At 43.8% G+C, this 16323-nt stretch overlaps 1 protein-coding gene across 8 annotated transcripts in view; it reads left to right on the top strand.

Moving 5' to 3' along the window:
- Positions 1 to 16323, top strand: part of IQCH (IQ motif containing H) — a 212212-nt gene that overhangs the window by 143878 nt on the left and 52011 nt on the right. For all 8 annotated transcript variants that reach the window (XM_047074896.1, XM_047074895.1, XM_047074900.1 and 5 more), the window contains one exon: positions 11819 to 11939. In XM_047074896.1, the coding sequence (XP_046930852.1) occupies positions 11819 to 11939 (121 nt within the window). The remainder of the gene's footprint in view (positions 1 to 11818; positions 11940 to 16323) is intronic.

Here is a 16323-nt window from a genome sequence, read left to right as displayed (position 1 = left end):
TTTCTTATAGCTACAATAAGAGCATATATGCTATTGAAACAACAGATCCTAAACATCCTCCACGTTTACAGGTAGCACTCACAATTGATGGCTGTATAATATTCCCTCATATTGATTTACTCTAATGTATTAAACCATTCAACTAAGTTGGAAATTTAGGCTATTTCCAACTTTTTTTTTGATTGTAGTTGGAGGAGGGGAGGAAGAATGAGGAGGAAGTAAAGATTTGTTTTTACTTTTGGTTTTTATATACATTTCTTTTTACTTCTGCTGAATTACTTCCATTTCCTTCAGAGAAAGACTCGGGAGTAGAATACTTCATGGCTCTTGTTACACACTGCCACATTACTCTCTAAGAAGGTCGTGCCAATTTCCAAGGCTACTAGCAGAGAATAAGTATACTAGTTGTGCCACAACCTTACCAGCACTGGATTATTATGAACTGTTTGCATTTCTTAGATGTCAAATGCATCTTCTAATTGCTCTTACTTGGTTACTAGCAAGGGATACTTTTTTCACATCCTTATTTATTATTTGCCTTTTTTTAATGTATGTTTTTTAAAGTTTATTTACTTGTTTTGAGAGAGAGAGACAGAGAGACAGAGACAGGGACAGAGATTGAGAGCAGGGGAGGGGCAAAGAGAGAGGCAGACAGAGAATCCCAAGCAGGCTCCACACTGTCAGCGCAGAGCCCAATGCAGGGCTTGAACTCACGAACCGTGAGATCATGACCTGAGCCGAAATCAGGAGTCGGGCCCTTAAATGACTAAGCCACCCTGGAGCCCCTATTATTTGTCTTTTATATCAAAAACACAACATCTTGATATTAAGAGAAAAATCCAGGTTTTCTAGGTAAAAAAAATCTAGGGTAATCATTTTTCCTAATCATTAAATTACATATGATTATTTATTTTTTATTTATTTTTTTATTGTTTATTTTTATATATTAAAACCTTGACCTCCTAGATTATGTATTTAGTATCTGCCAGAATATTGGTCTACACATGAGATTAGGCATTTTCTTAGATTCTATAAATTTACACTGTTAAGGTCTTGATGTTTCCCTGTATTTCTCAATAATAACAATAACAATAATAATTATTATTAGCATTGTAGAATAGCTGGGGGTGCCAGGCCTCTCAGCACTTTACGTGAATTGCTTCATTCAATCTCATAAAAACCCTGAGATTTCTACTCAGATTTTTACTTCCACACCACTTTGATAATTATTTTTATTCTGTTTACAGATGGAGAAACTGATGCTTAGGTAGTTAAGTAACTTGCCCAAGCTCACGTAGCTAATAAATGATGGTGCCTAGCTTGGAACCCACATCCACTCCTCTGGCGCAGTGTTCTTGCCACACCAAGCTGAGACCTTTTAGAAAAGACTCCTTGTTTGAAAATCTTGGAGCAGTGTTTACCTCCACCCCCCCCCATCCCTGCTGTTGTGACCCACTGCCCGATGGGCAGTTTTTCTGCTTTCTACAGAGGCATGGGAAACACCAACATCCCTGGAACACAGTAGCCATTGTGCTGGAATTTCTTTCCTTTCCTGGTTGACAAGGAAGCTGCTGTCATTTTCCCTGAAAGGCAGCAGGCAGGGAGTTCAGAGGGCACATACCTGAGAGCTGCAGAAGAGCCCAAGCCCTCCTGGGCAGTCCCGGGGTTTAAAGCTTTTGTAACTCAACTGCCTCACACACCTGCAGATGTTCTTGGGTGATGAGAGTGAGTTTTAGATATGCCCTTTGATTGTTCTTGGGGGTGGCTTTCAATGCCTTCCTCAACTTAATACATGAACATGATCATTTTAGTAAGCGTATAAATTCTCACAAAGCTTAGGGCAGCCAAACTTCAAGATCAAATGTAGCATTAAAAACATAGTGGGCATTTAAAACCTTGTTTTTTGGATAAGGAACCACATATTTTGTTTGTGTTTTTTTGTTTTTGTTTTTTGTTTTGTTTTTTAGTCTCCTGTTCCAGCTTGACCTGGTAAATTCCCTCTTAAGCTGAATGAGTGTTGGAATAGGCTAGTCTGAATAATTGAACATTCAGGATAAGCAGGAGGTGGTCTAGCTCCACGGGGGTTCTGTAGCCCAGGCACATCAAGGTCACTAGGGGGGAACCATGGGAAATCACTCTGCTCTCCAAGTCTCTACCTCTTCATCTGTAAAGAGGGATATATTAGTACCTGCCTTGTGGGGGAGGGAGGGGGTGACAATTAAATAAGATACCCCTGTGAATTGGCTAGCAATGTACTCAGCACACAATAAGCCTTCAAGAAATGCTACCTGTTATTATTAATATTACCATAAAACTGTATTACAATTAAATTGCAGGTAACGTTGAACAAGAATGCACAATTAAATCTTCCTCTGGTGATTCAGAAGTTCTTTTTGCATCTTGTAGCCTTCCAGAACATTGTTCTATGCATCAGTTATCGTTATATAGGATTGTGGCTGTCGAAGATACGCGATATTGACCCAATTGCGCCCACCCAGTGATTTACCGAATAATGCCTTTAAAAGAATAAACCTTGACAGCAGCCTGGTTTCCCATCACTTCAAAATAAAAGATAATTCCAGTTATTTTAATCTTCCACATGTCGAAGAGAGAGGCAGTGACCTGATAAAGTGGAGCTTATTCTGACCACGAGATTGAGACCCAGTTGCTTCATTTTCTGGTTCCAGTTGGTGTCTTTTCTAATTAGTGTAGCAGCACGTCACCACAATTGTTGGAAAGCTTTAATCATTTACATATTTTTCCTTATCTCTGAGAATGACTTAGAATGTTTTCTTCCAGTTCAATGGTTATTTTCACAAAGCTGCCAGGGTTGAGTTTGAGGTGCTTGCCTGTGCCTGAGGAAGATGACAGGAGAAGGAAAATTGCCTCCCCAAGTAAATGAAAGCCGGGTCCCCCTTCCGAGGACCTATAATAACCAGCTACACAAGCTGTTGGTTTGTGTGTCCTATTGATTTAATATGCTTCTAATCAGTACATAAAGCTATGGGCCTGCAGTGTTAATTTTTCATATGCTTACAAAGTACCCTTTGATTTTCTGTCACACGTTAATTACAGCGTTTTGCCATTAAATAGGAAGCTTTGTGTAAACTAATTACTAGGTAATCATTGTCTACTGCAAGCGTGCTGTTTGTACCTTTTATTTTATTCTAAAAATGCACAGATCTCACAGTCTGGAAACACTCTACCTTCCAGCCATTAGCTCTCACTAATTCATAGCATTATTGTGGTGAGAGCGTAGGAGTTGTAATTGTTGTGGTATCAGAGCTGTTAATTACCGGAGTAAACAGTTGAAATGGTGCCAAGGTCTATTGTACAAGGCAGAGAAAAGGAGGTTTAAATGTTACTCCCACCATCTGGGGACTAGGGGAGAGGCAAATGCTTGAGAACAGCAGTGAGGCGCTATCGCCGCCTCAGCTCCAGGGTTGGCGGCCATATGGATCCGGAATATTTTGAATCAATTGAATTTAACTGCCAGTTTTTCGCAATAACAGCGTGGAAGGAAGGAATAAAGCAAAAGATGAGAGAAACGAGAATTGGTTAGTGTTTTCACATCCAGGAAGTCCCCCTTGGAGTTCTTTTGGAAATATCTGCTTTGCTGAAAACCACAGAGCAGGCACGGGTATTTGGAACAGATTCAGAATGAGTTTTACTCTCTGTCTACGACTGCGCCATTTGCTTCTGGTCGTCTGTCCTCAGTGCCCCTGGGTGAGAGAGGGATGCCCTTGAGAAGACTCGGACTCTCCTGTCACTGTACCAAATCCAACAAAAATCCTCACTTTTGGAATTCACTGATTTATTACCCTGGTATTTTCACCAGCATGGTCTGCAGAAAGAAAACAATACTAAATTGCACAAAGCTTTCCTATCGGCCTCAAGTATATACATCTGTACTTGTGGAAATACCAAAGAAGGTAGGGCTCTCTGATTAAAAGAAGTAAATGCTTGCCCACTCCTTTTGCATAAAATTAAAATAAAAACTCTCTTGATGGTCTCTCATTTCATTCCACAAATTCACTCCTCTCCTCTATACTTGAATGAAAAAAATCAAAGTCCAAAAGGCACACATGCTTTCTTCTGTTTTCAGTTGCCAGTTAAAGAGCTTTTCTCTCAACCGACGATATTTCTCCAACTGGTAAGAAAGAGACCTATTACCAATATATTACCAGTAATAATAATTATGGCTACTTCCACCTTACAGTTGATTTTTAAACGGCCTAGTTTCTGCCTTAAAAGACTGCATAATCTTTAAAACTGTCATCTGTGTTTATTTGATGTCATTCATAGTTCATACAATTCCCTTCAAACCCATTTTCCAACATTAAAAATATTTTTAAAAAATCTGCCACTTGCAGCTGTAACTACTTTCCAATATTATTCCTAAACCATGAACATATTCTTCTTTTTTTAAACCACCCTGGATTATTTATTTTTAATTGTTCCTCTAGCAGATGTTGAAGGAATTCGGGGTGTAGTGTAAACAACTCCTTTGAAGACAGAGATCACAGACTGCCACGTGCACCAGGAACCAACCAAGGGCAGCGTTTGTGGGGCTTTCGTGACAGCAGTTTTGGCCCTGGGGGGACACGTTTCCTGCTTTTGTGTATGTGCGGGAGTTCAATTAAGAATTTCAAGAAACGCTTAATCTTTATGTATTGAAACCCCCAGCATGCAGCGCGACAGGGTGTGCCCAGAAAGAAAACCACGGCCCCCTGTGAGGAGGGGGAAAAGAAACAGCAGTTTCAGTGCTGCAAAGTTGAAAGGGAACGAACCTCTCTAGTGTCTCTGGTCGGGGGCGAAGCAGTTGTGCTGAGCTTTGGAATGGAGGCACAGCATATGTGCCTCAGTTGGACAAAACGCTTCTCAAGTCAAATCAACTGCTAGGCCTGCATGTTGGTACAAGGTGGAGGCCTAGATAATGAGGGACAGACTCCTCGAGAAGCAGCGAGTGGATAATGCTACATAAGTATGGAATTATATACCGTATTTTCACCATTCTGTTTAATGAGAGCCGCCACCGCAGCGAATCACTTGCCACACAGCCGAAATGGGCCATTAGCTATCAAGGGAAAATTGTCTTTGCCGCTTTCAGCAGATGGAGCAAATATTTTACAAAGCAATTTTACATACCAAAAACATTTGTGTGCCTTGGTAATGTTGGCTGTTTTACATTATGTTACCTTCTACAGCAGCATAATTTTCCATCTCATCGAAGGCAAAGTTGGCATTTTTGATTTTTAAATTCTCAATTAACAATTAAACATGGAGTATTAAAGCAGTCCTTAAACTTTAAGTAGGTGTGGGAAGTAGTTTATGACTTGCCGGAGACGTTTTCATTTTTTCTTCATCTTCTCAGCATATTTTTGCACGCTAAAGAGGGACTGCTCCTAATGATCTTAATGGAGAGAAATGAGTGAAAACTTCACTACCGACTGCAGAATGAGAGTAACCAACGCACAGATGATCAGAACGTTTGCTGGCTTAAAGCTTCCAGCACGGATTGTGGGTACGTGGTTTGGCCCGCCCACGTGTGTCTGCTTAAAATGTTTAAACTTCAATTAACAGAAAATCTGACTCAAAATGGCTTGATTATCTCAGCCAACTGAAAATCCAAGGATTAGTCTGACTTTGGACAAGGCTTAATCCAGCAGCGCAACACCGCTAAGGACGCCATTACCCCCCACCCCTCCTCCTGGCACATAATGTCTGTTCCACCCTAAGGCTGGCTGTCCACAGTGCTCCAAGATGGCTGCCAGGGGCTCCTGGAGCTTCTCCTTGGTCAAGACAATAGGAGGAAAGAAAACTGGAGTTGAGGGTGAGTCACTGTCAATCGCGGCAGTTCCTAAGAGGAAGTTTGGGACATCGTGACCCTGAACAGGGGGACAAAGATGCTGGGCAGCCAACAACAGATGTCCACTCGACCACTCTTTCATAAATCTGACAGCACAGACTCAGCATCACATGTGGATGATCTCATCTGACCCAGATTGACCATTTATACCCACTGATGGCAGTTTCAGAAACAGATCCCATCGAACTACGGCGTACTGGTAGCAACTGGATTTGAATCCCAGTGTGCCACTTCATGGCTGTGTGACAGGAACTGGGAATGATAATATCTACTCAGAGAGTGGCTTTGAGATAATAAATATAAAAAAAATCTCCGGCACAGGCTTGCCACATGGTAAGCGTTCAATAAGTGAGAGCAATTATTTTACCTAAACGGTGACTACAGTGATAAAATGCATCCTGAGCCCAGCAAAGCAACCTTTCTAAATTCACCCTCAAATTTGGAATCCCTCCCTTCTCTCCATCTCTGTGCCACTAGCCAATTCAAATCCTGAGCATCTTTCACAGTGCCCCACACTTTACCCCTGAAAGAGGCAGGAGGGCTGGTGAAGGGGACTCACCCAAGAGTCAGAGGCAGCCAGAGAGCGCCTACATGAGCACAAGAGTCCCATCCCCTCTTCTGCGAATGAGGCATTTAACTCATTTAACCACGAGGATGGTCCATATGGTCCCTCTCAACACTGACAATCCTGCTTAGTTTTTTAGGTCATTGCTCTGCCCTTTTGACCCTATACCACCCTCCATTCCACATCAGAAATCTTTATAAGGAAGAACAATCTAGCTAGGTCCCTTGGTTTCTCCTTTGAACACCACAAACAATGTGAGACGTGAGAGATTGGAGGTGATTAGCCAAGAAGTTATTTTACCTAATTTACCACTGCAGGTCTAGCAAAGAAGCTTCTAAAATAAAATGAGTTTTGGTGGGATTGATACTTAGTACATTCTAATTTGTATTCCTTCTTTCTCCTTTCCCACCCTCACCAATAAACACACACACACACACACACACACACACACAATTTACCTGGGAAAGTTAACTCTCCAGAGTTTGAAGTAGCTTTAGTCATTGAGGGCAGTATTAAATTGGATATGCCAGCAGCTTCCCCGGAGAGATCATGAATTTCCTTCAGTCAAATATCTCTTCCTTCAAATGTACACTGTCTTGATAGAAATAGAGAGTGAGCTGAGAGGCAATGCCTATGCTTGATAGACAAGATTCTCTAGGATGCACTGGTCTGGCAGATTGAGGCCCTGTGCCCTAGGCTACTCAGGTATCCTGGAACCTTCCAAGGTCCTGACGATTATCAATGCACACTGAGGGTAAATGTGGGTGTTGGAGAAAGGGTGACAAGCCTGTGCAATGGCAAAGATGGGGCTGAAGTTTCTCCTGGATGGGAATTGCTCTAGAGCTATATCAGCTCCACAAAGGCCAACAGCTAATGTGTGTTGGCAGACCCAGTGCACTCATGATGGAAGGAAAATCTGGAATTCTGACTTTTTTTTCCAAAGAGTAAAGTGAATTTTTCTAACATCTGCTTATCACCCACAAGATACATACTTTCCTTTCCACACCCCCAGAGTCATTAGCTCTAAATGATCTACTCCATGTGGGTCATGGGATCTCTCAAATAGACTGGGGTAGTCTACCACCTTGATATGACTTACTGAGGTGAAGCCTTCTAAGTACTCATTTCAGAAGCTTGTAGGATTTTGTAGGATAGAGAAGACACCCACCCCCAGTTGCTGGCCTCTAACAGACATTTTGCATATGTGTACACACACACACACACACACACACACACACACACAATTTGGGAGGATGAGAAGGGGGCAAAGAAAGCAAACTAGCATTCATTTCCACAACCTCCACTGTTTTCTGTCTATAGTCACATGTTAAAAATCACCCAGTAACAGGGGTGCTTTTATATGGAACGTCAGTTTGCTGGCTTTTCTCGAATCTAGGAGCTACAGGTCTTGGTGGGTTTGTATGATTTGGTTCAGGTTGGTAGGGGTGAGGGGGACACTTCTCTTTTTGTTAGTACTAAGGCCATTCTTTTTTTTTTTTTTTAATTTTTTTTTCAACGTTTTTATTTATTTCTGGGACAGAGAGAGACAGAGCATGAACAGGGGAGGGGCAGAGAGAGAGGGAGACACAGAATCAGAAACAGGCTCCAGGCTCTGAGCCATCAGCCCAGAGCCCGACGCGGGGCTCGAACCCACGGACCGCGAGATCGTGACCTGGCTGAAGTCGGACGCTTAACCGACTGCGCCACCCAGGCGCCCCAATACTAAGGCCATTCTTAGTATGATCCTCATATTTCCCATCAGAGGCTTTCAAGATAAATGAATGGAATAGTTAATACCCTCACCCCATTATTCCAACCCATACCGTTTTCTTAGAGAAATAATCATGGCCCCCGGCTGCCTCCATGTGCCTCACTGTCCCCTAGTGAACATCACCCCACCAGTGCCTTCAGCTGTGTACTTCTCTTGACGGGACATGATTCATCCTCCAGATTCCTGCAGCAGACTTTCCTCTAGGAAATTTACCCCCTTGCTGTGGCTTTGTGCACAGCAGAAATGCTGCCGCGCGGGCAGAATGGCTGGCTGTGTGAGCAGAGGCAGTGGCGGCAGCTTGGCACGGTGTCCAGATGCCTCACACAGGCCACAGCCTTACAAGTTAATTACTGGCCCTCACATAGCATGTTGCATCTGAGGTGGCGCTTCGTAAATGTCACCTCATTTGTCTTCCCGATGCCCCTCAGAGGCAGGGAATCCCATAAAATCCACCCAGGAAGAATTGGTGGTTCTTAAGTGGTCATCCCCCCAGGTGGTTCCTGGGCAGCAAGGAGGGAGCCTGTGGAGAGGTTCCACATTTTCCCCTATTCTGTAACTTCAGCTGTTCGGGGCCGGGTCCGTGTTTACCACTGCCATGATTCATTCCACATTTAGGGTTCCCTGTGCAGAGCACTGGGGCAAATGAGCTCGAAGCCACTGGCCACACTGTGAGGGAGCCCCCATGGAGCTGGAGAGCACAGAGAAAGGATACCCAACTAGTGATAGAGAAGGCTTCCAGAAAGAGGTGTGACCAGAACTAACTCAGGACGAGGAGTCGGCCAGGGGAGGAAGTGAAGGAAGGCAGGCTGAGGAAAGAGGCTGAGCCAGCGGAGTGTGGGGCGAGGCTGGGAGCTGGAGAAGGGAGACCTGAGGCTACATGAGGAATCACAGGCTCAGTCACAGAGGCCCCTCTTCATGCATTGTCTGGGGAGTTTCAACTTGATCCTCAAGTTGATGGAGATCTAGTTTCAAGATTTAGGTAGCAAGGCTTCCACCTGTTCCTTCACCGCCTCCTCTCCATCTCCACCTCTCCCCTAAAACACACAAACTCTTTTCCCCCAGTTCAGCTACCTACCAGGAAGGCCTGACACTTTGTCATTTTTCCCCCAATTACTTTTATTGTGGTAAATGCATATAACATAAAATGTACTGTCTAAACCGTTCTTTTAATTAAAAACAAAATTTTTTAATGTTTATTTTATATTTTGAGAGAGAGACAAACAGAGTGCAAGTGGAGGAGGGGCAGAGAGAGGGAGACACAGAATCCAAAGCAGGCTCCAGGCTTGGAGCTGTCAGCACAGAGCCCAACACAGGGCTCAGACTCATGAACCGTGAGATCATGATGACCTGAGCCAAAGTTGGATGCTTAACTGACTGAGCCACCCAGGAGCCCCTGTCTTAACCATATTTAAGTGAACAGTCTAGTGGTGGTAAACATGTCCACAACACTGAGCAGCCATCACCACCATCCATCTCCCTAACTCCTTTCATCACGTAAAACCGGATCTCTGTAGCCACACAACACCAGCTCCCCATTCCCCCGACCCCTAGTCCCGGATGGGCACCATTATACTGTCTGTCCCATCATTTTGATACTCCTCATACCTGTAGTTTATTGATATATGCATGAGTGAATGAATGGATGAATTATTTCTCTTTAGACTGACTTGATGTGAATGGCCACACAGCAGATCACTGGGTAGATGGTTTAATGCTTTTCAGAAGCAGGGCAGGAAAAGCCCTTTAATCATGGCAGCATAGAAAGAAGTCTCTACTGTCCCGGGGGACAGCCTGGCCTGCAAAACTTCCCTCCTTGACCCCGAGCAGGGTGGGAATCGACAGCCCTGCTTCAGTGTCCCAGCTTTGGGGCACCTCATGAATCACAGACAATTGGTCTTCTTCGATACAGTAGAATGCTTTTAACTGAAACAAGTATAAAACAAAAAATAAAGGTGGGTTTGGAGGATGGTGTTCCAAGGAGCAAGGCAGAAGGCCAAGTTATTGGAACTGCACACTGTGTATGCTTGTTTATGATTTAGATGCAGGGCTTTGGAGACCCGAGGTGATGTCCAGGAAAGAGCAGAAGAAATGCGTACACTGTGCAGGATGTGGGAGGCAACAATTTGACAACGGTTTCCCTGCTTCCACCTCCCAGGCAAAGGTTCCAGGCCTCAGCCAGCTTCCCCAACCCTTTTGAACAGACCTCCAGCTGCTGCACAGTGATTCATCCTGAACGAGCACAGGCCAGGCACTCTCCCTTTCTCAAGGCATTTTTGTTTTGTGTGTCCAGCACTTACTAAACTAACTAATGGAACTCTCCCACCAGGATTTCCTGGATATTTCAGAAATTATTCAGATTATTTGTACCCGTCTAGAGTATATTCTTAGATATTTATCTTCTATTATAGATTTTTAGAGGGCACTGGACCCAGAATGAAACAGATATCCCAAGGAGCTGGTGGGGGTGAAAGGGGGTGGTGGGCAGGACAATCACTTTTTAATGTCAGGGAAATTGGAAATAAACGAGTATACAGGTTATTTCTAAGATTCCTCTCGACGCCGCTCACCAAAACAGCAGATTCTTTTCTTATTCTTTCAAACTACTGAGCACTCATACATATATCTAGAAGGTCCCCAGCAACCCAAAGCAAGCCCAAGTTTTTCTTGTCAGTGTCCCATATTTTGAATATGAATAATGCCCATCAAATGGCTTTATATCTAGTGCCCTGCTCAATTTCGGCCAGAAATGAAGTCTGAAGAGGTGGGGTTCTATTTGAAAATTGTTAGATAGTCCCAGACTATCCAGAAAAAAAAAATGGTCCTGGCAACCTGAGGCTCTTTATATCAAAAAGGCAGGCATCTTATTCTTTAAGGAATTTCCACCTGTTTTCATTTTGACAGGAGGCTCTGTGGTTCGGGCTGTTTGATGATGGTAGGGGGCCCATCTCGTGTCTAGTCAGATGAGGCTTTGACCTTGTGGGGAATCCCAGCACCCCTCCCCACCTCACTCTTACAACCTGCTCCCATCTAAAATCCCACCTCTACAGTATCAGCCCTAAGTTTAAGGCTTTGCTCCCACGGCTGTGGGATGTGGAGGCCTCCCAACAAGGGGGAAAGAGCACAGCTTAAAGAGATAGAGGTGCCAAAGAAAGACCCTGCCAACTCCATAATTTCTCCCAGGGCCGGTCCTATTAGGGTAACAGAACAACAAACATTCGGGTCTGAAGGATCCTAGGGACTAGGTCATTAACCCCCCCATTCACATAAAGGGAAACTGAGGCCCATAGTGAAGTGGCACATTGGCCAAGGACACTCAGCTAGCTGGGCAGCCTACAGTGCGTCTGCGGCCGGATTTCCTGATGTCTGGACACAAGGCCGCCCTTTGGACACAACAGGCAGAATTAGCAGCAATATTTAGGGGCCAAATCACTTTGAAATGCGAAAACGGAAATGGCTGGAAAAATAGAGAAAAATTTCAAAATGGCTTTCTGACTCTGGGTAAACAGTAACCACATTTTTTTGCCTGTTGGAGGCCTGGTTTTTAATCACTCCACAAGCAGTTTTCATTTCTGTAGTAAAATTGCTTGTGGTTCTATTTAATTTGTTTCTGCAGGAGCCAGCTTTGGTGAAGATCTCCGAGGAGCTGGCGGGCATTTTAGCACAGCACGCACAGCCAGTCAATGAGAAACGGTTCCCGACGTGGAGGAAATTCCTCCAAACATTTCTCAGTCAAGGTAAATAAGACTGTAAAGTTTCTATTGAGGACTGGTCTACACAACCTTGAATTCTAGTTTTGGGTCAACCTCGCACCAATTTAAATACCTCGCATCTCTTGTTTTTTTTTTTTTTTTTTTTAAATTTTTTTTTTTTTTTTTTTTCTTCAGTGTTTATTTATTTTTGGGACAGAGAGAGACAGAGCATGAACGGGGGAGGGGCAGAGAGAGAGGGAGACACAGAATCGGAAACAGGCTCCAGGCTCCGAGCCGTCAGCCCAGAGCCTGACGCGGGGCTCGAACTCACGGACCGCAAGATCGTGACCTGGCTGAAGTCGGACGCTTAACCGACTGCGCCACCCAGGCGCCCCCCTCGCATCTCTTGTACCGGTTTAGGTTAAGTGCTCCTACAAGCAGACTTTTTTTTTTTTTCTTATAAACTTTGCCTAAATATTTATTGTGCACTCAGCCTCTTACATAAATAGGAGCTGAGCACACCAAGTGTGGCAGGCGTAGCTCAAGATTCGGCCCTGTTTTTGCACCTCAGACTTCCCCTGACAGGTGGGCTTTGGAGTTGGATGACCTGCTTATGGATCTCATCCATGACCTTGAGCAAGGTTCTAAAACCCCCGGAGGCTCAGTTTTCTCCCCTACCTACCTCATGGGGTTGCTTGGAGGGTTCAATGGAATACAGATGTGAACATCTTTACCGTGCAGCCTGACTCAAGATGGGACTTTAAGTGTTAGTTTCCCCTTCCTTTTTGTGGGAGGGAAGAAATGGTCCCCCCCTGCAGTTCTGAAGGCACTATTTCTAAATAAGTATCCTCCAGTGTCCTTTCCTCCTCCTCCTAATTCATCCTTATTCTCTAAGGACACCAGGAAGTCTGTGGATAGGGAGATGAATGGACTGAATGATGCTTGTCCGCAGTTGCAGAGGTCCCTATGGGAGTGGCCACACGCCCATGTAATGCCCCCCACTCTTAACAGATTACAGTGTAAGGCAGACATTCTTACCTGCTTACCCACATGAATGATGCAAGAAGGCTAGGATAACAGGCCACAGAAGATATATTTAACACTCTAATCTCTACTGTCAGGTGATAATAAAACTTTTTATATTAACATTAATATATAATCATATAATAATGTGAGGTCGGATAGCAGCAGCACCAGCACAACGGTGATATTGCACAGCGGAAATAAGATAACGAGGGCCAGAGAGTGCTTATTATGTGCCAGATGCTATTCTAGTCATATGCATATTAAATCCCCCTAACAATCCTACGAGGTGGGTACATTATCACCCTTGTTTTCTAGAAGGGGAAACTGAGGTACAAAAGATTAATAAGTAAGTTGCTCCAAATCACTCTGTGAATACATGGCAGAGCCAGTAAGCGGCTACCACTGTGTTGTTCCAGGTGTCTTGGCGGGATCCAGCGGGTACATTTATCAAGGAACACGTTCTAGCTCAGTGAATGAGAGAGCACCAGAAAAGACAGACGTGTGGCCTGTTGGAATACATTGGGCAGGCAGTGTGGACTGGGAGGGAGTAGTGAATGCTCTCTTCATGAATTATTTAAGCAAGGGGTCGGATGGTCAGCCGTCTGACAAGCATGCTGAAAAGGGGGTTCTTCACGGGTGCGGGGAGAGGGGAGATGACACACGCTCTCCAGTGTCCTCTCAGATCTAAACTTCTGTGATTCTACCAATTTCCACATGCACCCACCAACAGAAGAGTAAAAAGGAAAGAGTTAACCCCATATGCATAAATGGGAAAGAACAAGGTCCCTACAACAAAAATAGACAAGAATAAGGGATTCTTTTTAAGTAAGGAGGGGAGGACCATGAGGATCTCCAGGTCCATCCAGGATAGGACTTAGGAAGTTTCCAAATCTTCCAAGGTCAGCCTGCAAACCCTCCTCTGATCTATCTCTTTTCATGGGAGCTTTGTAGCTTAGAAAGGGTTTTCCCAGCCACTGCCTCACCTGAGCTGTATAACCACAAGCTCAGGCTGTCCTCAACTTCCTATTCATCTCCATCCTTTCTTCCAGCAACGTTGTAAACACAGTGCCCATTTATGGGAAGCAGAACAAACTTTAAAAATTTTTTTTTTCGACGTTTATTTATTTTTGGGACAGAGAGAGACAGAGCATGAACGGGGGAGGGGCAGAGAGAGAGGGAGACACAGAATCGGAAACAGGCTCCAGGCTCTGAGCCATCAGCCCAGAGCCTGACGCGGGGCTCGAACTCCCGGACCGCGAGATCGTGACCTGGCTGAAGTCGGACGCTTAACCGACTGCGCCACCCAGGCGCCCCAGAACAAACTTTATTAAGCTAATTTTATAGATGAGAAACAGCCTCAAAGCTAGGAAGTCACACAGCAAATATGTGGTGAGTGGGAAACACAGGTAGAGCCTACAATTTTAGCACGTCTCAAAAATCCAGTTCTAGTATGCCATGTGTTTCCAAATCTCTAACTGGCTCTGAACCCAGTGCACACAGCAGGCCTGCATAAATGTTTACTGACTAAAGTGGGCCGCCCCCCGCCCCCCCCCCCAGGCTTCTTGATTCTAAGGCCACATCTCTTACCACCTTCCATTATTGCCTGTTTCATTTCATTTCTGCTCTCTCAAGTGTGCTTCTGGTCACAAAATGTGCCACAGATTCAACGTCTACATTGTCACAGGATTATCATCAAAGGCAATATATTTTTTAAAAAGAGGAATTAATTGCTTTGAAAGGAAAACAGTTAACAGTGAAAAGACTCTGGTCATAATGCTGAGAAGAAGGTACAAATGAGCTTCTTTGGAGTAAAAAAAACTAAAGTAATCTTGTAAGTATAAAGGATAATGTGTTTGCACTGAAGCACTTGCTTTCAAAATATAGGTGACAGATAAAGCCACAAAGTTAACTCAATCAGAGAGACTCAGTCAGTGTTTTTGTTTGTTTTTGTGGATTTTGTTGTTCTTTTGTTGCACTTACCTTGCTAATTCCCCCAACAACTCGTATTTAGGTACAGCACACACTAGTAGGTCCCATTTAGAGAAAAGCACATCTCATACTAACTAAATAGATAAATGTTTTCCTTCCAAAACTCAGCTTTCTTTAGGGCCAGCTCCAAACAAACTTACAGACATTTAAGGAAAGTGCCTTTTATATAAAGTAACAGATGTCTGCATTTGAGAAATGCTAAAATCTCGGGATTTAACCACATATGCTGTTCAAAGCCTGCGGGCAGAGGTCACCTCCTAGCAAACTTGCGAAATACGCACCAAGTTTACTTTAATGCTCTTGGGATCCAGAGGCTGCCCTGTCCAGAGAACGCTTAGTTGTTTTTACTTTTAAATTATGCTATCTTAAAAAAGGGGGGAGGGGGCACCTGGGTGGCTCAGTTGGTTAAGCGTCTGACTTCCTTCAGCTCAGGTCATGATCTCACAGCTAGTGGGTTTGAGCCCCGCATTGGGCTCTGTGCTGACAGCTCAGAGCCTGGGGCCTGCTTCAGATTCTGTGTCTCCCTCTCTCTATGTCCCTTCCCCACTCACACTCTCTCACTCTCTTTCTCTCTCTCAAAAATAAACATTTAAAAAATTTTAAATTATGCTATCTTATTCTTTATAAATAATACTAATTTTTTTCTATGAAAGATATATTTATGTATGTATGTATGTAAGACTTATGTTAGGCCTAAAAACAAAATATCACGGCCATGTAAGTTTTGTGGATGCCGCTAAACTAACTCACAAACTTAGCCAGGGCTCATATTGTTGCTGTGGCTGAGCATCGGGTTTCTCTCTGTGGTTTCTGTTATTCAGAGCAAAAGGTAAAGTATGATAAATTATAAAGCTGTCATTATTAGTAAGGATCCTTCCTCAAGAAAGGCAGCATCTCCTGACTCTATCTTTAAAAAAAAAAAATACTTGGGGCGCCTGGGTGACTCAGTTGATTAAGTGTCCAACTTCGCCTCAGGTCATGATCTCATGGTTCATGAGTTCAAGCCCTGCATCGGGCTCTGTGCTGACAGCTTGCTTCGGATTCTGTGTCTCCATCTCTCTCTGCCTGTCCCCTGCTCATGCTCTCTTTCTCATTCTCTCAAAAATAATGTTGTTTTAAAAAAAAATGCTTTATAATTGGCTTTGCATAGGAATCCTTTGACATAATAGTGTTCTCTCATTCCTGATAAAAATCCTAATGCATCAAAACTTCAAAAAGCAGCGACGTTGAAACAGAGAAAGCACTTGTCATCAAGGTATAAACTGCAGACTATGGGCAGTTAATTCCCCCTGAGGTATTTGCCTATAGTTGTTAGGTTACCAATAGGCAAAGCCTTGATGATCTTATGGTGTCTTTATGGTGAATGAAAACTAACATTCATTGAGTCCTAGTCTATGCCAAGGACTGGGCTAAA

The sequence above is a fragment of the Lynx rufus genome, unplaced genomic scaffold (assembly GCF_022079265.1).
Source record: "Lynx rufus isolate CCGP_SWC_20201006 ecotype Redwood Valley unplaced genomic scaffold, mLynRuf1.p SCAF_13, whole genome shotgun sequence".
Taxonomy (NCBI): domain Eukaryota; kingdom Metazoa; phylum Chordata; class Mammalia; order Carnivora; family Felidae; genus Lynx; species Lynx rufus.
The sequence above is the reverse complement of the archived record's forward strand: the minus strand, read 5'-3'. Positions and strand labels throughout refer to the sequence as shown.